At 35.9% G+C, this 22,314-nt stretch overlaps 1 protein-coding gene across 10 annotated transcripts in view; it reads right to left on the reverse strand.

Annotated features, from left to right (window-relative positions):
- Positions 1-22,314, reverse strand: part of EML5 (EMAP like 5) — a 174,216-nt gene that overhangs the window by 111,939 nt on the left and 39,963 nt on the right. For all 10 annotated transcript variants that reach the window (XM_036845010.1, XM_036845009.1, XM_036845007.1 and 7 more), the window contains exons 3-7: positions 21,664-21,762; positions 19,785-19,853; positions 18,173-18,358; positions 16,167-16,302; positions 14,619-14,820 (exon numbers count right to left, since the gene is read on the reverse strand). In XM_036845010.1, coding sequence (XP_036700905.1) covers positions 14,619-14,820; positions 16,167-16,302; positions 18,173-18,358; positions 19,785-19,853; positions 21,664-21,762 — 692 coding nt within the window. The remainder of the gene's footprint in view (positions 1-14,618; positions 14,821-16,166; positions 16,303-18,172; positions 18,359-19,784; positions 19,854-21,663; positions 21,763-22,314) is intronic.

A 22,314-nucleotide genomic window follows, 5' to 3' on the forward strand; every position in this document is an offset into this window, starting at 1 on the left:
TGTCATTTGTTTCTAGGTATTTTTTGATTTCCTCTGATTTCTTCAGTGATCTCTTGGTTATTCAGTAGTGTATTGTTTAGCCTCCATGTGTTTGTATTTTTTACAGATATTTTCCTGTAATTGATATGCAGTCTCATAGCGTTGCGGTCGGAAAAGATACTTGATACAATTTCAATTTTCTTAAATTTACCAAGGCTGGACTTGTGACCCAAGATATGATCTATCCTGGAGAATGTTCCATGATCACTTGAGAGGAAAGTGTAATCTGCTGTTTTTGGATGGAATGTCCTATAAATATCAATTAAATCCATCTTGGTTAATGTATCATTTAAAGCTTGTGTTTCCTTATTTATTTTCATTTTGGATGATCTGTCCATTGGTGAAAGTGGGGTGTTAAAGTCCCCTACTATTATTGTGTTATTGTCGATTTCCCCTTTTATGGCTGTTAGCATTTGCCTTATGTATTGAGGTGCTCCTATGTTGGGTGTGTAAATATTTACAATTGTTATATCTTCTTCTTGGATTGATCCCTTTGTCATTATGTAGTGTCCTTCTTTGTCTCTTGTGATCGTCTTTATTTTAAAGTCTATTTTGTCTGATATGAGAATTGCTACTACAGCTTTCTTTTGATTTCCATTTGCATGGAACATCTTTTTCCATCCCCTTTCAGTCTGTATGTGTCCCTAGGTCTGAAGTGGGTCTCTTGTAGACAGCATATATATGGGTCTTGTTTTTGTATCCATTCAGCCAGTCTATGTCTTTTGGTTGGAGCATTTAATCCATTTACATTTAAGGTAATTATTGATATGTATGTTCCTATTACCATTTTCTTAATTGTTTTGGGTTTGTTATTGTAAGTCTTTTACTTCTCTTGTGTTTCCTGCCTAGAGAAGTTCCTTTAGCATTTGTTGTAGAGCTGGTTTTGTGGTGCTGAATTCTCTTAGCTTTTGCTTGTCTGTAAAGGTTTTAACTTCTCCGTCAAACCTGAATGAGATCCTTGCTGCGTAGAGTAATCTTGGTTGTAGGTTTTTCCCTTTTGTCACTTTTGTCACTGCCAGTCTGTTCTGGCTTGCAGAGTTTCTGCTGAAAGATCAGCTGTTAACCTTATGAGGATTCCCTTGTATGTTAATTATTGCTTTTCCCTTGCTGCTTTTAATTTTTCTTTGTATTTAATTTTTGATAATTTGATTAATTTGTTTCTTGGCATGTTTCTCCTTGGATTTATCCTGTATGGGACTCACTGCACCTCTTGGACTTGATTGACTATTTCCTTTCCCATATTAGGGAAGTTTTCAACTATAATCTCTTTAAATATTTTCTCAGTCCCTTTCTTTTTCTCTTCTTCTTCTGGGACCCCTATAATTCGAATGTTGGTGCATTTAATGTTGTCCCAGAGGTCTCTGAGACTGTCCTCATTTCTTTTCATTCTTTTTTCTTTATTCTGCTCTGCAGTAGTTATTTCCACTATTTTATCTTCCAGGTCACTTACCCATTCTTCTGCCTCAGTTATTCTGCTATTGATTCCTTCTAGAGAATTTTTAATTTCATTTATTGTGATGTTCATCATTGTTTGTTTGCTCTTTAGTTCTTCTAGGTCCTTGTTAAATGTTTCTTGTATTTTCTCCATTCTATTTCCAAGATTTTGGATCATTTTTACTATCATTACTCTGATTTCTTTTTCAGGTAGACTGCCTATTTCCTCTTCAGTTGTTTGGTCTGGTGGGTTTTTACCTTGCTCCTTCATCTGCTGTATATTTCTCTGTCTTCTCATTTTGCTTAACTTACTGTGTTTGGGGTCTCCTTTTCACAGGCTGTAGGTTCGTAGTTCCCGTTGTTTTTGGTGTCTGCCCCCAATGGGTAAGGATGGTTCAGTGGCTTGTGTAGGCTTCCTGGTGAAGTGGACTGGTGCCTGTGTTCTGGTGGATGAGGCTGGATCTTGTCTTTCTGGTGGGCAGGGCTGTGTCTGGTGGTGTCTTCTGGGGTGTCTGTGAACTTACAGCTTTAGGCAGCCTCTCTGCTAATGGGTGGGGTTGTGTTCCTGTTTTGCTAGTTGTTTGGCATGGGGTGTCCAGCACTGTAGCTTGCTGGTCGTTGGGTGGAGCTGGGTCTTATTGTTGAGACAGAGATCTCTGGGAGAGCTCTTGCCAAATGATATTACACAGGGCCGGGAGGTCTCTGGTGGTCCAATGTCCTGAACTCAGCTCTCCCACCTCCGAGGCTCAGGTCTGACAGCCAGTCAGAGCACCAAGACCTTGTCAGTCATATGGCTATTTTGGACTCAGCCGAATATAGAGCAAAGCAACAGAATGGAGTGGATCAGTGACTCTCAATTTTTAGGGCATCAGAACCACTTGGAGGGCTTGTGAAAACAAAGGTTGCTGGGCTCCACCTCAGAATTTCTGCTCCAGAATTTTTCATTCAGACTTTTCTGATTCTGACCTTTTGGCCTAGAGAAAAGTTTGACTGTTTCTGAGCTGCCTGGCTCTGGAGAACGTTGCTCTCTCCCCAGCTCTAGGAATGGTCTTCTGCCTTCCTCACTGGGGGCTGTGGGAGGATGAGCCAGGGCCCTGTACTCCCAATTAGCCAGATGAGGAAACTGAAGTTGACAGCGACCAGAAAACTTGCCCCAGGTACACAGGTAGTAAGAAGCAGACTCAGGTGCCAAATCAAGTCCTCTACCAACAGGGCCACTGTCATGCTGCCTCTTCTTGCCTTGAAGATAATGAAGCAGAGTCTCCGGTCCAGGTGGTCTCAACAACACATTACTCTCTAAAGGCGAGTCCTTGGAACCAGCTCCTACTGTGGGAGCGGTGGGCAGAATATCAGAATCTTTTATTTTTAAGATGATGTAATAACATTAATTTTTTCCAATCATTTATTTTAGGTGGATGATTTCTACCCTGATTAAAGGGGAGATACATATACAGTACAGAGGTGTATGGTATACACCATATTTAGTCTTTTAATTTAAGAATAACACTTCAGATTATGCAAATTCAGTCTTTTCCAGACCCTAATGTTGGAAAACTGTAACAAGAAGTAAAAAATGCCCATTGTTTGAAAGTTAAGTATTACACTTCCAAATAACCTAAAGGACAAAGACCAAAATTCTAATGAAAACTAGTAACATTTTCGAAGTAAATTATAACAGAAGTATTTCATATCAAAACTTGTGGGATATAGCTGAGACAGCACTTAGGGAGAAATTTAAATCCAGATGTTATCAAAATAAAGGCTACAACTTAATGAACCAGCATCTACTCTAAAAGGTTAGGAAAAGATCAGCAAAACTAAGTATATTTTTAAATGTTTTATAGCAGTATCTTATTTTAAAAAATTGTTTGTTTTTGCTGTTTTCTATGATTTTGTATATTGTTTCTATATCCAGGAAATTTGCTAAATTCTCTTTTTAATTCCAATAATTTCTCTGTATTTTCCTTTTACTTCTCTACATATACAATTATAACACCTGCAAATGAGTTCTTTCTTTCTATTCAAAAATCTCTCTCTATATATACATCTATTGAAAATATATACATATATACACACACATATATACATATATATATACACACACATATATACATATATACATACATATATATATATATATATATATATATATATATATATTTGGGCTCACTGCGCTGACAAACACTTCTAGTCTGTAGCTGAATATAATGGTGAAGAATATAATAATGAAAAATATAATGGTGAAAGTGGGCACCATTTTCTTCTTCCTCATTCTAAAGAAAAACTTTCAGTGTTTCAACATTAAACATGATACTTCCTGATGACTTTCTATGCCCACAGATTGTGGGCCACACTGGGTCCATTGCCTGTCTTTGTATAGTCTACAAGCTAAGAATGGGTTTTGCATTTTTTTAATTGAAGTATAGTTGATTTACAATATTGTGTTAGTTTCAGGTATACAGCGTAGTGATTCAGTTATTATTTTTTTGCAGATTATAATCCATTATAGGTTATTATAAGATATTGAATATAATTCCCTGTGCTATACAGTAAATTCTTATTGTTTATTTTATGTAGAGTGGTTTGTGTTAATACTATACTCCTAATTTTTCCCCCACCTGCTTTGGTGACTGTAAGCTTCTTTTCTTCTTTTTTTTTAAATAAATAAATAAATAAATAAATTTATTTATTTATTTATGGCTGCATTGGGTCTTTGTTGCTGTGTGCGGGCTTTCTCTAGTTGCAGCGAGTGGGGGCTGCTCTTCGTTGTGGTGCAAGGCCTTCTCATCATGGTGGCTTCTCTTGCTGCGGAGCACAGGCTCTAGGTGCTCAGGCTTCACTAGTTGTGGCACACGGGCTCAGTAGAAAACAGATAAAATTCTCTGATTTATGTCAGAGAATGTTATGCCTATGTTCTCTTCTAGAAGTTTTATGGTATCGTGTCTTACACTTAGGTCGTTAAACCATTTTGAATTTATTTTTGTATATGTTGTCAGGGAATGTTCTAATTTTATTAATTTACATGTGGCTGTCCAGCTTTCCTAACATAACCTGTTGAAGAGATTATCTTTCCTCCATTGTATATTCTTGCCTTCTTTGTCGTAGATTAATTGACCGCAGGTGCATGAGTTTATTCCTGGGTTCTCTATTCGATTCCATTGATCTATATGTCTGTTTTTGTGTCAGTCGCATGCTGTTTTGTAGTATAGTACTGTACTGCAGCTTTGTAGTATAGTCTGAAGTCTGAAAAGATTATACCTCCAGCTTTGTTCTTTTTTTCTCAGAATTTCTTTGGTAATTCTGGGTCTTTTGTGGTTCCATATACATTTTAGGATTGTTTGTTCTAGTTCTGTGAAAAATGTCATAGGTATTTTGATAGGGATTGCATTTAATCTGTAGACTGCTTTGGGTAGTATGGACATTTTTAACAATATTAATTTTTCCAGTCCAGGAGCATGGTATATTTTTCCATTTCTTTGAATCATCTTCAATTTCCTTTTTCAGTATTTTGTAGTTTTCAGTGCATAGGTCTTTCACCTCCTCTGTTAAGTTTATTCCTAGTTATTTTTTCTTTGATGTGATTTTAAATGGAATTTTAAAAAAAATTTTCTCTTTCTGATATTTCATTATTAGTATAAAGAAATGGAACAGATTTCTGTATATTAATGTTGTATCCTGCTACCATGATAAAGTCATTTATTAGTTCTAATAGTTTTTGTGTGAAGACTTCAGGGTTCTCTATGTAGAGTATCATGTCATTTGCAAATAGTTACAGTTTTATCTCTTCCTTTATAATCTGGATACCTCTTATTTCTTTTTCTTGTCTGATTTCTGTGGCTAGGACTTCCAATACTATGTTGAATAGAAGTGGTGAGATTGGGCATCCTTGTCTTGTTTTTGAATTTAGTGGGAAAGCATTTACCTTTTCACTGTTGAGTATTATGTTGGCTGTAGGCTTGTCATAAGCAGCTTTTATTATGTTGAGATGTGTTCCCTCTATACCCACTTTGGTGAGAGTTTTTATCATGAATGGATACTGAATTTTTTTAAATGCTTTTTCTGCATCTATTGAGTTGATCACGTGGTTTTTGTCCTTTCTTTTGTTAACATAGTGCATCACAATGATTAATTTGAGTATGCTGAACTATCCTTGTGACCCTGGAATGAATCCAATTTGATCATGGTGTATGATCCTCTTAATGTATTGCTGGATTCGGTTTGCTAATATTTTGTTGAGGATTTTTGCATCTGTATTCATCAAAGATTATTGACTGGTAATTTTTTTTCTGTAGTGTCTCTGTCTGGTTTTGGTATCTGGGTGATGGTTGCCCCACAGAATTAATTTGGGAATGTTCCCTCCTCTTCAATTTTTTGGAATAGTTTGAGGACAGGTATAAATTCTTTGTATGTTTGGTAGAATTCCCCAGTGAAGCCGTCTGGTCCTAGACTTTGGTTTGCAGGGAGGTTGTTTTTTTGTTTTTGTTTTTGTTTTTACTACAGATTCTATCTCACTTCTAGTGATTGGTATGTTCAAATTATGTGTTTCTTCTTGATTCAGTTATAGCAGTTATGCTTCTAGAAACTTGTCCATTTATTCTAGGTTGTCCAATTTGTTGGCATGTAACTGTTCATAGTATGCTCTTATGATTTTTTAGTATTTCTGTGGTATCAGTTGTTATTTCTCCTCTTTCATTTCTTATTTTGTTTACTTGGATCCTCTTTTCTTCTTGGTGAGTCTGCCTAGAGGTTTGTCAATTTTGTTCAACTTTTCAAAATATCAGCTCTTGGGTTTATGGATCTATTGTTTTTTTGATCTCTATTTATTTCCTCTCGGATCTTTATTATTTCCTTCCTTCTGCTGACTTTGGGTTTTGTTTGTTCTTTTTCCAATTCTTTTAGTTGGTAGGTTAGGTTGTTTGAGATTTTTCTTGTTTCTTGAATAAGGCCTGTATCACCATGAACTTCCCTCCTAGAACTGTTTTTGCTGCATCCATAGATTTTGTAAAGTTGTGTTTTCATTTTTGTTTGTCTCTAGGTATTTTATGATTTCTTCTTTGATTTCATCATTGATGCATTGGTTATTTAGTAGCATGTTGTTTAGTCTCCAAGTGGTTGTTCTTTTCCTGTTTTTCATTCTGTGGTTGATTTCTAGTTTCATACTGTTGTGGTCAGAAAAGATGCTTGAAATAATTTCTATTCTCTTAAATTTACTGAGGCTTGTTTTCTGACCTAATATGTGGTCCATCCTAGAGAACATTCCATGCACAACTAGAAAGCGTACTCTGTTTTTTTGGATGTAGTGTCCTGTAGATATTAATTAAGTCCAACTAATCTACTATGTCATTTAGAACCTCTGTTGCCTTATTAATTTTCTGTCTGGAAGATCTGTCCATTCATGTCAGTGGAGTGTTAAAGTCTCCTACTATTATTGTGTTGTCAATTTCTCCCTTTATGTCTGTATTTGTTTTATATATGTAGGTGCTCCTATATTGGGAGCATGTATGTTAACGAGTATAATATTCTCCTCTTGTATTGATTCCTTTATCCCTGTACAATGCCCTTCTTTATCTTTCTTTCTTTTTATTTATTTATTTATTTGGTTGCACAGGGTCTTAGTTGCAGCAGGCAGGCTCCTTAGTTGCAGCTTGCCTGGTCCTTAGTTGCAGCACGTGGGCTACTTAGTTGCAGCAGGTGGGCTCCTTAGTTGCGGCTTGCCGGCTCCTTAGTTGCAGCTCGACAGCTCCTTAGTTGTAGCTCGACAGCTCCTTAGTTGTGGCATGCAGCCTCCTTAGTTGTGGCATGTGAACTCTTAGTTGTGGCATGCATGTGGGATCTAGTTCCCTGACCAGGGATCGAACCCGGGCCCCCTGCATTGGAAGGTGAAGTCTTAACCACTCGACTGCCAGGGAAGTCCCCCTATTATGTGTTTTTGATTTGTGGTTACCACAGAGTTCTAGTATGTTGACTCATAACTATATCAACTTGCTTTAAACTGACAGTCATTCAAGTTCAAACACATTCTACAAGATCTACATTTTATGTTCCCCTCCCCCACATTTTGTAATTTTGATGTTCTATTTTACATCTTCATGCTTATTCTTTTACCGTTTATTGTAATCATAATCACTTATACAATTTTTTTTTTACTGTTTTTTCATCTACATCTGGCTCATTTAAGTGACCTTTAATCCTTACTATATATTGCCTTTCCTATTGTGATTTTTCCCTTTCCTATAGATTCTTGCTTCTCTTCTATTTAGAGAAGATCCTTCAATATTTCTTTCAGGGTAGGTGTAGTATTGCTGAAATCTTCTAATTTTTGCTTGTCTGAGAAATTCTTTATCCCTCCTTCTATACTAAATGACAACCTTGCTGGGTAGAGTATCCTAGGTTGCAGGTTTTTCTCTTTCAGGACTTTCAATATATCATGTCATTCCATTCTGGCCTGCAAAGTTTCTGCAGAGAAATCAGCTGTTATCTTTATGGAAGTTCCCTTGTAACGGACTCTTTGTTTTTCTCTTGCTGTATTTAGAACCCTCTCTTTAACTTTTACCATTTCAATTATGATATGTCTAGATGTGGGTCTGTTTGGGTTCATCTTGTTTGGGACCCTCTGTGCTTCCTGTACCTGTATATCTGTTTCCTTCTTTAGGTTTGGGAAGTTTTCAGCTATAATTTCTTCAAATACATTTTCGATCCCCTTCTCTCCCGTTTCTCCTTCTGGAATTCCTATTATGCATAGGTTGGCACATTTTATATTATCCCATAGGTCTCATATATTGCTCTTTTTTTTTCATTTGTCTTTCTGTCTGCTGTTCTGATTGGGTGATGTCCATTATTCTATCTTTCAGATCACTTATTCATTCTTCTGTATCATTTAGTTGGCTATTCGTTGCTTCTAAATTGGTTTTTACCTCAGCAATTATCTATTGTTTTTTTTGAATTGTCTATTTTTGACTGGTTCATCTTTACGGTTTCTAGGTCCTTGTTACAGCAATCTGCTTTCCTATCAATAATCCTTCTTAATTCAGTTAGCATTTTTATTATCACCTTTTTGAACTTGGGGTCTGGTAGACTGGTGAGCTCTCTTTCATTATTTGTTCTTTCAGGGAATTGCTCTTGTTCTTTCAATTGGGAGTAGTTCCTCTGCCTTTTCATTTTACTTAACTTTCTCTGTCTCTATGAATTTAGGAGAGACTGTTATTGACTACAGTCTTATAGGGATGTTTTTATGTGGGAGTGTCCCTGTGCAGACTATGTGTGTCCAATGCCTTTGGTGCAAGGGCTGGTTTTGGTGTGAATGCCAGCCACATCTTTCCTCAGGGTATGCTGGCCATTATCCTCTTGATCGGGAGGGGTTGGTGGTGGTGGGGAGGGGGGTGGCAGTTGGTGTTGGAGGATCTAAAGCCTGTTCAGGGCGTAAGGCAGGACTCCCTCTCTGCTCCATGGCTATTGCCACCCTGTCAGGGACAGGGTCTGCTCCTCAGTTGTTGGAGTAGAAGCCCTGAGGGTCGGGCTTGACCAGGCTCTGTTGCCCTTGAGTGTGTGCCCTGCCCCAAAGGAAGTGAGTGCTGAAGCAAATGAGGCCTGTGCACTCACAGAGGACCTACATGCCACCTGTGTAGGCATCTGCGGCTCCACTTAGAAGCAGGCCGAGGTTGCATCCCTTCCTCTGTTGTGTTTGTCCCAGATCTAGCACAAGGCTGTAGTGTGGAGTAGGCTGGGGCTGGGGGTCAGGGTACTGTGGCTGCAGGAATTGAGGCTGTACTGCTGCCAGAGACCTGGGCTGTCTCTCTGGCAGTCTTCTCCCAGGACTTGTCTGCCCCAGATCTAATGCTAATCTGCAGTGTGCAGTGAGTAGGAACAGGGCACTCTCACTGGGAGACCAACTGCTGCATGCTCCTGTGTGTGCTGACAAGGGTCACCGCCACCCCAGGCCCACGGTCTGTCTCTGCGTCTTTTCCCAGGGCCTGGTTGGCCCAGATCTCATGTCAGGCTGTGGTATGGAGTGAGCGGGGCCAGGGTGTTTCCCCCATTCAGACTGGGGAGTATGGTGAGGTGGCAGCCACCAGTGCAGGGCTCTCTCCACCCTGACTATTGGCAAGTCAGCATGTGCACGCTCCTTGCAAGTAGAGTCTAGGCTGCTCTAGCCCTTCTGTCTGTCCCAGTGGTTCTCCCAGAAAGTAAGGGAGCTTGTCTCCTCTGCGTAGGATCCTAGGACTGGGATGCCCAGATTGTAGCTCAAGCTGCTTGCTCTCCAGGGCAAGGGTCCTTCCATGCAGACCTTCTCCTTTCAGATCCTTCCCAGGGGTGCAGGTCCTGACCTGATATCTTTTTTTTCCATCCTACCCAGTTATATGAAAATATTTCTTGCAGCTTTGGTTGTATAGGAGTTCTTCTGTCAGTTTCCAGTTAGTTTTCCATGAGAATTACTCCACATGTAGATGTATTTTTGACGTGTTTGTGGGGGGAGGTGAGCTCCATGTCTTCCTACTCTGCCATCTTGATCCCCCTCCTTGCTTTTACATTTTTAAACGGTTGAAAAAATTTTTCAAAGAATAACATTTTGAGACATGAGAAAATTATATGAAATTCAAATTTCAGTGTCCACAGATCAATTTTTATGGGAACACAGCCACACCGGTTTGTTTTCATATTGTCTATGGCTGCTTTCATACTACAGAGGTGGACTTGAGTGCCTGCAAAACAGATAGTAGATGGTATGTGACACAGATCACCTTGCACTATTTTGGTGCACTACAAATTGCAGTGACACAATTATAACCTGATAGAATCTCGAGTCCTATGTGTATTGTCACATCATGGCATTTTATTATTTTTTATTTCCAGCAGATACCCATCATGTCAAAACAAGAGAAAAGTGAACTTCGAATGTTGCGTTTTTAAGGCACAGTAGAGTGTGGATTACACCGCTATTGAATTAGATGGTAATGCATTATGTTTATTATGCAATGACAGAATACAAAGATACATTAACATTACCAGACTAAGCACTCATCACAATATTTTCAACTCACGGGAAAGCAATGGTCAGAAAAATCAGAAATTTAAAATTACAGCAGAATGAGGTTTTACTTACAAAAGTAAGTTTTCGAGTGGCTCATTTGTTAGACAAGCAAAGAAAGCTATCTATTCGTAATGGATTAACTAAATAATTTTACATTGCAGTAGCTGAAGAAATGTGTCCAGAAAAAATAAATTTAAGACAATTAGCCTTTTGGCAAGAACAGTTGCTTAAAGAGTTGAGTGTGTTGGGAACAACCTCAACAGTTAATTAAAAACAAGGCAAATACTTTTGAGTGGTTTTCCTTGAGTCTTGATAAGTCAACAGATGTTACTAATACTACTCAGTTGTTTATTTGAGGAGTCAATGGCAAGTTTGAAGTGATAAAGAATTAGCTTCTACAAATAGTTTGCATGAAACAACTACAGGCTAGAGTATTTTCAAAGACATTAGTGAGAAAACAGTAATCCAATACAATGTAAAGTAGAATCACATTGGGGTATAAAAATATGTATGGGGAAAAATGGCTTAGACAAATTTACAAATTTACTTGAAAATGTAAGTTGTTTAAAGCCTATGAGTATTCACCGTATTATTCTTTTGCAAGTATTTTGCGCACACACACCCACACACACTTGAATCATGTGTTTTAGAACCAATAGTGTTAAAGGTGAACTTCATTTTCTCCAGTGGATTTACCCATTACTGGTTCTGAGTTTTTATCAGGAACAGTAGCTAAAAATCCTGACTTGCCCTACTACACAGCAGGTTAATGGCTTAGCAATGGTAAAGTTTTATTATGATATTTTGCTCTGAGCCAAGACTGAAATCTTTCCAAATCAAAATTGCCCTCAACTACCATTATTATTATTATTATTATTTTGGCTGTGCTGCGTGGCATGCGGGATCTTAGTTCCCTGACCAGGGATCAAACCTGTGCCCCCTGCATCAGGAGCACAGAGTCTTAACCACTGGATTGCCAGGGAACTCCCTCAACTACCATTATTAAACACTGAAGAGCTTTAGAAATTAGCTTTTGCTGCAGATTTGATACTGTTTCTTAATAAATTGAACCTAAAATTATAAGGCAAAAGCAGAACTAATTTGAAACTGTTGGAAGGAACGAAGGGAGAAAGGGAGGAAGGGAGAAAAGAAAAGAAACAACAGGCCCAAAATGGAGTCACTTGTGCTAAGCCTCACATCAACAAACCAAAACTTAATAACTAACCTAACTGCAGTTTCAGCTTCTCCCAGGAGTGGAATTTTAAACCAATCATTCTGAAATTTCCGATCCACAGTAATGAGGTAATCTGCATGACAGATTGATGGACCACCTCCCCTACCCTTCCCTCAAAGGAAGGTGACCTTGCCTGAAATAATCCTTTCTTTTGTTTTTCACTTTCTTGTTCCACTCCTTTTCTGCCTTTAAAAACCTCTCATTTTGTACAGCTCCTCAGAGCACTTTTCTACTTTCTAGATGGGATGCTGCCCAATTCATGAATCATTTAATAAAGCCATTTAGGTCTTCAAATTAACTCAGCTGAATTTTGTTTTGTAAACAACACTGTGGTAAAGTTATTGGAACTATTAATGTTGTTTGAATAATAACATCAAGCTGCTTTATATACTTCCTGTGCTATCAAAACTTGAAACAAGAAGCAAGATCTCCATCCCCACATAAATTTGCAGGGGATATTTTTTCATAGCTTAATCTATAGTTCTAGCATGGTGTTTTGGACTACTCCCCTTGGGCAAGCCCTGGTCTTGACTTCTGCCCCTATGCCCCAGTAGAAAGCCATAAAGAGCCCAAGTTTAATCAATGGAAGAAAAATGCCCTCAGTGCAAAAGTGGCTTTGGCCCACAACTGCTCCTAAATTCCCATTTTTTTTCGCAATGTGTCTGATAGTTCCTTTAAACTGTTCAAAGAACAGTTTAAAGGTGATTTACATTTTAACCAGCATTTTTAGTTGTTTTCAATGGAAGAGTTCTTTCTGAATAACTTGCCCACCAGTAATAGAAACAGAAGTCTGAGCAATTGTAAGCAGATAGAGTAGGGAGCCTCCAGAGAAAGAGAACCAGGCATGGCTTTCTTGACAGAAGTCATTTTTTGGCCTAGGTCATTTTGTGATCTAAGCCTGGCCACACCGCTTGTCCTTGTACAGGTCTCAGTAATTAATGACCTTAAGGAAAGAAGAGGATGCAGAATCAAATGATTGTTATCAATAGCAAAGATAATAAATCAATTGTAAAATCTCCCAGTTCTGTTTCAGTGGTAAAGATTAGCCAGAAGTACTCAACTACCAGATCAACTGGAACCTAATGGATGATGATTTTGACCTTTTCTGACCCTTGTGATTTCAATCAACTAAAGCTTGGACTGTTGACTTTTGCCCTAATTCTATGCTGAATTCTCTTCTGCCCAAGCCCCTTCATGAATATATGCCCTTAGCTTAAAACCTCCCCAATTTTGCTATTGGGGAGACACTGGTTTGGGAAAGATCCCTGGTGTTCTCCTTACTTGCTTCAAGTAATATAAATCCTTCTCCCAATCTTTGGCTTGATTGTGTCTTTTGGTTCGACACCCACCAAGAGGTGAACCCAGTTTACAGGTAACACAATTACTTTTTAAAGGACCAGTTGTCCTTTTTTCATAGTTATGCAGCAGCTAATGACAACAGGCCTCCTAAAATGCAAGAAACTGAACAATAGTTCCTAGCAAACCATGTGGGTGAAGTGTAGCCCCACAGCGAGTTCCTACGTGAACCCAGAGCTATAGCATCTCCCACCTACATAAAACTAAGTAACACAGAGATAGTAAATGGCATGATTGACTAACATACCATTTAAAATATCAGTAGTTATCTGGAAAGAATTAGGTTGCATCCCCACCTCACTTCTTATACTAAAGTAAACTTTACACAGATTAGGAGTTAAACATAAAAAATAAACCCACTAATGTACTAGAAGAATATACTGGAAAACTTTTTAACTTTAGGGAGGATTTCTCTATGCTAGAAAACTCAGAAGTCATAAAAGAAAATGCTGATAAATTCAGCTGCATAAAACAAAATAACAACAAAAACTTCTTCATAGCAAAAAACCTAAACATAGTAAAAAAGCAAGTAACAAAGACATCGAAGTGGAAAAAATATCTCAACTCACATCACTGACCAGTAGTTCCCAAACTTTAGTGTACATCACAGCTACCTGGAAAACCCCAAACTGGTGGATTTCTGATACAAGGTCCTGTATAATGCAAGATAATCTGCATTTCTTACAAGTTCCCCTGTAATGCTGATGCTGCTGGTCCAGGAATCACACTTTAAAAACCACTGTCATAGACAAAAGGCTAATTGCTGCTTTCATATGTAGACAGGTATTAGATCCTATATTAAAATAATTAGAAAAAGACCAGTGTACTAATGGAAAATATGCAAAGAGCTTGAACAGACAGGTCAAAGAAAAGAAAATACAAATGTCCTCCAAACGTATGAAAACATACTCAAGACCCCTCAGTATGAGAGAAAAGCATGTTTTCAAAACATAACAAGATATCATTTTTCACCTTTTGGGATAATAATTAGTGCTGGCAAGGGTGTGGGAAAACAGGCACTGTCACACATTGCTGTAAGGTATGTAAATTGTTATTGCCTCTGTGTAAGGCATTATCTATCAAAATTTTAAATGCATATGTCTTTTGAACACTGCTAAGAATTTACCATAGAAATATTCATATTTACACATGTACGAAATGGCAAAGGTATAAAGACATTCGCTGCAAGCAGTGTATTTAGAAGCACAAAACTGGAAGAACCTAAACTCCCATCAATGATAGATTAATTGAATAAGTTACAATACACAGTGGAGTATTATATAGCTGTTAAAAAGGTAATTCTGTACATTTTGATATGGAACAAACTCCAACTTAGGTTTTTAAGAGAAAAACCCAAATCTTATAAATAGTTGTTAATTCTATTAATTTTAAGCACCTATTATGTTCATTTGTTATACCATAAGCAGATAAAATTTAAAACTAAGGGTTTCTTTTTAAGTTTTTCTTATGCTTCTCTAAGGACAAATTCAAATTCCAGCCTATGCAATTACTTTATGAATTGCTTACCTGACTGAACGATCATCACTTCCAGTCACGGCCAAAGGTTTAGTAGGATGGACGGCAAGTGCCCAAAGTTCACCTTCACAATGCCCTTGCATAATTAGGAAAGGTTTGTTTCTTTCATGCACCACAATTTCAAAAATTTCGCTGTCCTGTGTTCCAACTAGAATGTGGTCACCTCGCCAACAAACACTCCTTACAGACAAACCTAGTCAAATTGAATTGTATTTAAGATCAGTACTGTAATAACAGAATGCCAATCTGCCTAAACCACTGTTATTTTTTATACCTTAGATATAAGATAAAAGGAATCTGAAAGTCTTGGATCCACACATTTTCTTCATTTATCTGTACTGTTTTCTATGTGGACTATTTCTATTTTTATATACCTAATTTCTACCCATTCTTCAGGGCATACACTCTTCTTCCTTATTGGACAACATCAGTCATAGTCTGATCACTTCCTCAGCCAAAGGCTTATAACAATAGTGTGCATCATCCACCGAGAAATTATTCACAATTCAAGAACTGTATTATTTTTCTCTTATAATAATCTGACTTTTCTCGTGTTTATATTTCATTTATTCAATGTGCTCATAAAATCATTAAGAAGAGAGACTTCTACTTTTTTTTATATACAATCCCTTTTGTAACCTCAGGAAAGCTAGTGTTTTTCTCAGTTTTCTCATCTATATAGTATGGTCAACATTAAGCTGCTGTGTAACTTACAATGTAAGAATCAAATAAGAAAAAGTGTCAAATTATTTTGTAAACTTTAAAGTACAATAATGCTCAGCAAAACTAATGAAAACAGTATAACAGTTAACACTTACTGGATGATAGTTATGTGCCAGACACTCTTCTAAATATTTTACATATATTAGCTCATTTAATTCTATGAAATAGTTACTCTTATTCTCATTTTACAGATGAGGTATGCAGCTCAAGGTCACACATCTAATAAGTGACTGAAATATGGCTTAAACATAGACTTGTGTAACTTCCAATCCTACTCTTATAATACCACACTAGTGGATAATACGTTTAATTTTATAGTAAAAGATTCTGTTTTATTACATCAATTTTTAAAACCCCCCCAAAGGAAAAATTACATCCTGATTGCTGACAAATCTGGATGAAGGAAAAACACATATACATGAATTTAAATAATCCTAAACAAAAGTTCCCCTAGCTCTCAACACACTATTTTCAACAGTTTATTTGCTAAACAGTTACATTTAGCGTTCTAATAGTAATATATTTTCAAAATTTAAGGTTACCAAAGTAAGTACCTATCAAATCTCTCTGTGGGTCCCATTAAAACAGGCATTAGACATGAAAAGAATCTCTGTCGCAACAGTAAACCTAGATGGTCTTCAGGCAAAATTTCCCCTCTTCAGCAGAAGGATTTTAATTAAAATGTATACAGTATGAAGGAGCAAATATAAGTCTCATTTATTTTACAAAACATACTTTTAAGTTTAGTGAAAGAAACCGACAACCCTTGGTACATTTAGAATTTGGCTAGTAATGAGATATTTGTTCTGTTATTACCTTTGTACCCCTGGTCTGTCTCCCTGAGATCAATCACAGTTATTGGTTTAAAAGTTAAATCCCAAAGACGAATACAGCCATCTCTGCCACCAGTAGCAAAGCCTTCTTCACAAGCATTCATGCTAAAAATTCCTGCCTAGAAGAGGGAATAAAATAATTTAACAATATATACTTTTTAAGAAAATACACTATATATGATGGTAGAAATCCACTTAAAATTTTTTTGATATGGCATAGGAATAATCAAATACATCAGAAAACACAAATGATAATCTAGAAACAAATCTATGCATATATAGGAACTCAGTATATGACCAAGGTGGTATTTAATGATATGGGCATAACATAAAAGAAAATTCAGTCAAACCTTATACCATATATAGAAATGAATTACACAAAAACAAAAACATAAAGACCAAATTCTAAATGTAAAAAATGAAACAAATATATTAGAAGAGTCAGAACACTTACTTAACTTTGGGCTGTGAGAGAACTTTTTAAGCATGGCAGGTTACCCACCAAGGCATAAAGGAAAAATTTACAATTTTTCATATGAGAAAAGATATCGTAAGTTAAAAAAAACAGACTGGGGAAATATTTGCAATGTGTATGACTGTTTAAAGGTTAATATCCCTAATATACAAACGAATAAAGGAAAGAAAATCCAACAACAACAGTAACAAAAAAAGAGTACAGGATAAGAAAAGCCAATTAATAGAAAAGGAAATTCAAGTACAGTTGACCCTTGAACAATGCAGGTGTTAGGGGTGCTGACCTTTGTGTAGTCGAAAATTCTAGTAAAACTTAGAATTGGACCTCCACATCCAAAGTTCTCCATATCTGCAAGTTCTGCGGTATCCATGGATTCAACCAACCACAAATTGTGTAGTACTACAGTATTTGCTATTGAAAATAATTTGCATACAAGCGGACCCTTGTAGTTCAAACCCATGTTGTTCAAGGGTCAACTCTAGTCAATAAATACATGAAATTTCACAAATAGACAGGAAAGAAAACTAAAACAAATAGTTATTATTTTTCACCCAGAAGACAAGCAAAAATTTACAATAGTGGACACAACCTGTGCTGATGAGTATGAGGAAGAAACTGGTATTTTTATATATTGATGGTGAAAATGTGAATTGCCACAACCTTTGTTAGAGTCTGCTATTTCTGGTCTTTAGGCATTTTGCTTAAAGCAAGTCCTGCTCTAAGTGGTTCTTTAATATACTTAATATGTAATATATATTTAATAGTGATTCATATTAATATATGTAATCGCTTTTCTACTTGAGATTGTCCTGCTACCAATATGGCAGCTCTGTGCTTTCTAGCTCCCCTCACTATGTGAGGGACTCAACTGCTAAAAAAGCCCAAATCAAAAAACACTAAAAGATTTTTGTTTGTTTGTTTGTTTTTTAAACTATTTTTGGCCATACCACATGGCATGTGGGATCTTAGTTCCCCGACCAGGGATCGAACCTGGGACAGCCAGGGAAGTCCCTAAAAACACTAAAAGCCTTCAACAACAGCTTTTTTTTTTTTCCTGATAACTTATTTATATGAAAATCTCATGAAGTACAAAAATTAAATTCCTTTGCCACTCACTTAATGAATCAATGATATTAAAATTAAAAAGTTAATTTTATCCTAGAGCTATCCCCAAATTTCCCACTGGTAAATTGGCTAAAAAAGCACTAGTTTTATTCTAATGTGGTTAATCTAGGATACTTTCAGGTTAAACTTAACAAGCTTTTTTTCAACAATGAAAAAGACACCATACTAAAGCAATGGTTTGAACAAAATAATAATTATACTAATTTAATTGCATAATGTTTCTTCATTGAAATCTTGAAAACAAACAGACAAATTAATTCAATTGTAATAGTAGTTTTCAAGTTACTGAATTGAACAGAAAGTCTGCTATATTATGGAACCTTTTGTTCTAAGACAAGAAGGTAAGTAATTAATACCTAAAAGTGTTTAAAATATTTAAATATACTTACAGTATGAGCTCCTTGTATTGTTCGTATAAGATTAATTCCTTTCCAAACATATATATCCCCATTGAGTGCACCAGAATATGTTAATTCATCCCTTGCACAGGCCAGGCACAATATCGTCTGAAGGTCACCAGTCTTACCAAAGACCCCTCGTTTTGGGGTCAGAGCATTTCCACATAAACTCCAGAACTAAAAAGTACATAGTATAATCGAATTACCAAAGAATGCTCATAATATAACCAAAAACATTTCCAATACTTTGATGCTATATTAGAGCAGCAGACTAGAAATTACCTAAGAAACTCCCTTATGATACAATAGCGTTCAATGGTCGCATCCTCATCCTAGTGTTGTCATTAGCTATGTTACAGCAGATAAATCACTGTTTCAATCCTTACTGTAAGAATAAGGGGGGGTTGAACTAAACTATTTTAAAAATATGCTGTTTCCCTTAGGTTTCTGAAAAAAAAACTACATAATCTTTTAGACAGATTAAAAAGTTGGGAAGGGTTAGCAATGAAAATGAAACTAATATTCATTTCTTCAGTCACACTGGCAGTCACATTTCAAATGCTCAAGAGCCACATCTACCTAGTGGTTACTCTATGGGACAGCACTGATCTGGATTCTAGAACAATGGTTCTTAACTCCTGCTGAGCATAAAAATCATTTGGATACCTGGGCTTCACTCTCCAGAGATTCTGTCTCAATTTATTTCAGTGGGGGTTCAGGTATACTGTGTCATTAACTTCCCCCAGATGATTTTAATATGCAGCCAAAGTTGAGAATCACTGATTTAGAAGAAAAAAATAGACTGAAATTGGGACTTACTGAAAGGAAGAGAACCAGCTATACCTATGCACAGAAATCACAGAGATTTTTAAATTTAAAAATCATACATTGATTAAAGCATTCATGAGCTATTTGAATGGGTAAGTGATCATTTTTAGTTCTTTGAGGCTTCAGATTTTAAACTTAGATCTTTAGGTCTTAGAATAAGATCTTGAAGATCAGGTAAGATCTTTTAAGTACATAATATTAATAAATTATATTATTTTAAGTGGTAATTTACTTATTATAAAGTTGAACTTATTCTCTGGGCCTAATTTCTTTATGCAGAACTATTTAATGTGTATACTCCTGCCCTGTCCCATATTCATTTCTTTCTTTCTGCAAACATTAAATTTACCTGAATCCACATAAAAGAACAAAAACCCTCATCATGAAGATTTATGTTTGACTTCCCTATCTTCTTCCAAAAATGAACAAATCATTCCAAATGTGTATCTCTCTTATTTTTAAGCTTTACGAGTAAAGGAATTGCTCAGCTTCAAAAATATTAGAGAGCAACATACTAATCTTTTTTTCATCTACCTCTTTCTCTGTCTCTCTCTCCCTCTCTCTCTGTCTCTCTCTCACTCTGTCTCTCTCTCTCTATACATATATATATACCCATGCACGTATATATACACACACACAAATATGTGTGTGTGTATGTGTGTGTGTGTATGTGTATATACATATATATATATATATCCTAAATTGTAGTATGATATGTGCTTAGTGGCAGAGAATAAGTAATCATGACTATTATAAAGCAAGACCCTTCTAGTACCTTGATATGTTTTACACCACAGCTGACCAGTTTATTTGGCTGGTACAAATCCCAAGAAATATCAAATATCTGTAAACAAATCAGATTCATGATTAAAATACTTATTTTCAGAATCATTTAAGAATCCTGTCCAAAAGCCCAAATAGCCCCAAACCCTACATATCATAAAACAATATTCCTCAATAAATAATAATCAGAATCCTACACTTCAAGATCCTATGAGAAATAAAGTATGTAAATGATAAGGAATAAAAACTATTTCTTAGTTTCTATGAACCATATGAAGCAACTAGTGGAGTGAAAATTAACACCTCTTTCTAATTAAAAAAAAAAATTTGGTCTATAAATAACAAGAATGATTCAACAGAAGCAGGGAATGAGGCAGGTAAGTGCATAATTTCTAAAGAGGAAAGATAATGAATAGAACATACACAACACTTATACAGCTAGAAATAGAGAACATTTTTGTAGCTTTCTATCACACAGAATTACTTACATAAAAGATCCAAACATTTATTTCACAGTAAAAACTCTGTTTCTAGTCTTCAGGTTTTTTTAATTGTTTATGGGTCAAACAAAACTAACTTACATTTTGGAGATCCCCAGGCTTCATTTTTTTCTAAGATTCCATAAATTATAAATACACGAACAATTTTTGTTACAAAATCAAACAAGAAAAAACCCAGCTGAAATAAAATATGCATCAGAAATATATACTTTAATAATAAATGAAAGAAAAATTAATATTTGAAAAATAATCTCATAACAGATAAAAAACAATTCTGCTATCTGGTAGTCTTTACCATGTTTCTTTGACATCTGCCTGCATTATCACCTAATATGCCTACTACCTCTAAAAATTTACCAAGTGATAGTCTTTAGTGATAATGAAGAAAGAATACATCTTATAAATTAATGTTTCACAACTCACCATAATACAGATTAAATGAAAAACATACTGATGCACCTTTAAAATACTAACCACAAAAATACTTTTCAAAAATTCCAATGACAGTACCATTTTTCACAGTAATCAGTCTACTTACTAAGTCCAAAGTACTAATGTGTGAAATGCTTTGATCTAAGTAAGTAAGAATACACAACTGTCTAATAAAGTGTACCTAACACTTTAATAATTATCTAAATTGTGTTTGCTTATAACAGGCCCCTCTGAGAATCTGCTGAAAACCAAGTTTATTTTCCAAAATGCAAATACATTAAAAATTTTTATACAACTCTTACAGATTCATAGATTTTCCCCAAATAGAATCAACGACTATAGCTCCTGCGCTGGTTCAGGTTAGGTGATTATGCAGACAGGTGTCAAAGAAACATGGTAAAGACTACCAGATAGCAGAATACAGCAGATACACCAAAAAATCAGACATTTTAAAGAGTTTAAGACAAAGTATTCGTTATATTAATTTCATACAACTTGGAATAAGGAATGTATTTTTAACAAGTTTCCAAAGTGAAAAATGTTAGGTCTCTAACATAATTTCAAATTCATACGTGCAACAGTATTCACCTTAACTATGATGCATATGTGATAAATCAAACTGAATAATAAATAGAGCCTAGGCATGAACCATTCAATTTTTAAATTTAGATTTGAATAACTTAAAACTCATCATTTTTGCCAAAGCAAACACTGGGTTAAAGGTTTTATGCTAAAACTATACATATCAAGTCATGTTTTTGAGTACTACAATACATATATGCATTCTAAAATTTTATGAGTATTTATAACTGCTTTTAAAAATTTTAATTACACATGAGCAATTGGCAATAACAAAACACAGAAACATAAAATCCCCTGACTCTTCTCTGCCTTTTTCCCACACAGTACCCATTAGAAACTCCAAAGGAGAATACTTACTCTATCTGTGTGACCTGGAGCCATAGATAACATTTTTCCCCTTTTCCAATCCCAAACGCAAACTGCATTCTTTGAATCAAGTCCAACTGAAACCAAGCGCTGAATTATGTCCAAGAAGACCAGGGAGCAGGGGGAATAAAAAAGTAAACAAATAAAAAAGGAACCAAATTATAAATGGCAAACAAATTCTACTCATGGGTATTATAAACATCAAAACTTACACACTTATATTTTATAGGCCTCATAGAGAAAGGCTGGATGTATTTCATCTTGTTAATATTTGCATATATGTGTAGTTCTTCATATGAGAAAAAGAAGACTTCCATTTCTAACAGTAGGATTGACAGAACACCCTAAACATCTCTCCTGCCAAAAACTAAAAATGCTAGATAAAATGAAAAAACATCTTTTTAAATGCACTGTTGAGCTGTCAAGGAATTAAGAAATATGAGAACAAAAACAAAGTGATTTCCTATGGGAATCCTGGAAGTAAGAGAGCTCCTATACCCACTTTACTCTAAAGGTATCAGCTAACTCCTGGTAAGCCTGATTTTTGTTCTTCAGGCTGAAGAGGAATAGGAGATAAAGTTTAGGGCCTGCCCAAGGTAGGGATTTGAATTGCAGACATTTGACTAAAGCAGTAACTCCTCA

The sequence above is a fragment of the Balaenoptera musculus genome, chromosome 2 (genome assembly GCF_009873245.2).
Source record: "Balaenoptera musculus isolate JJ_BM4_2016_0621 chromosome 2, mBalMus1.pri.v3, whole genome shotgun sequence".
Classification (NCBI taxonomy): Eukaryota; Metazoa; Chordata; class Mammalia; order Artiodactyla; family Balaenopteridae; genus Balaenoptera; species Balaenoptera musculus.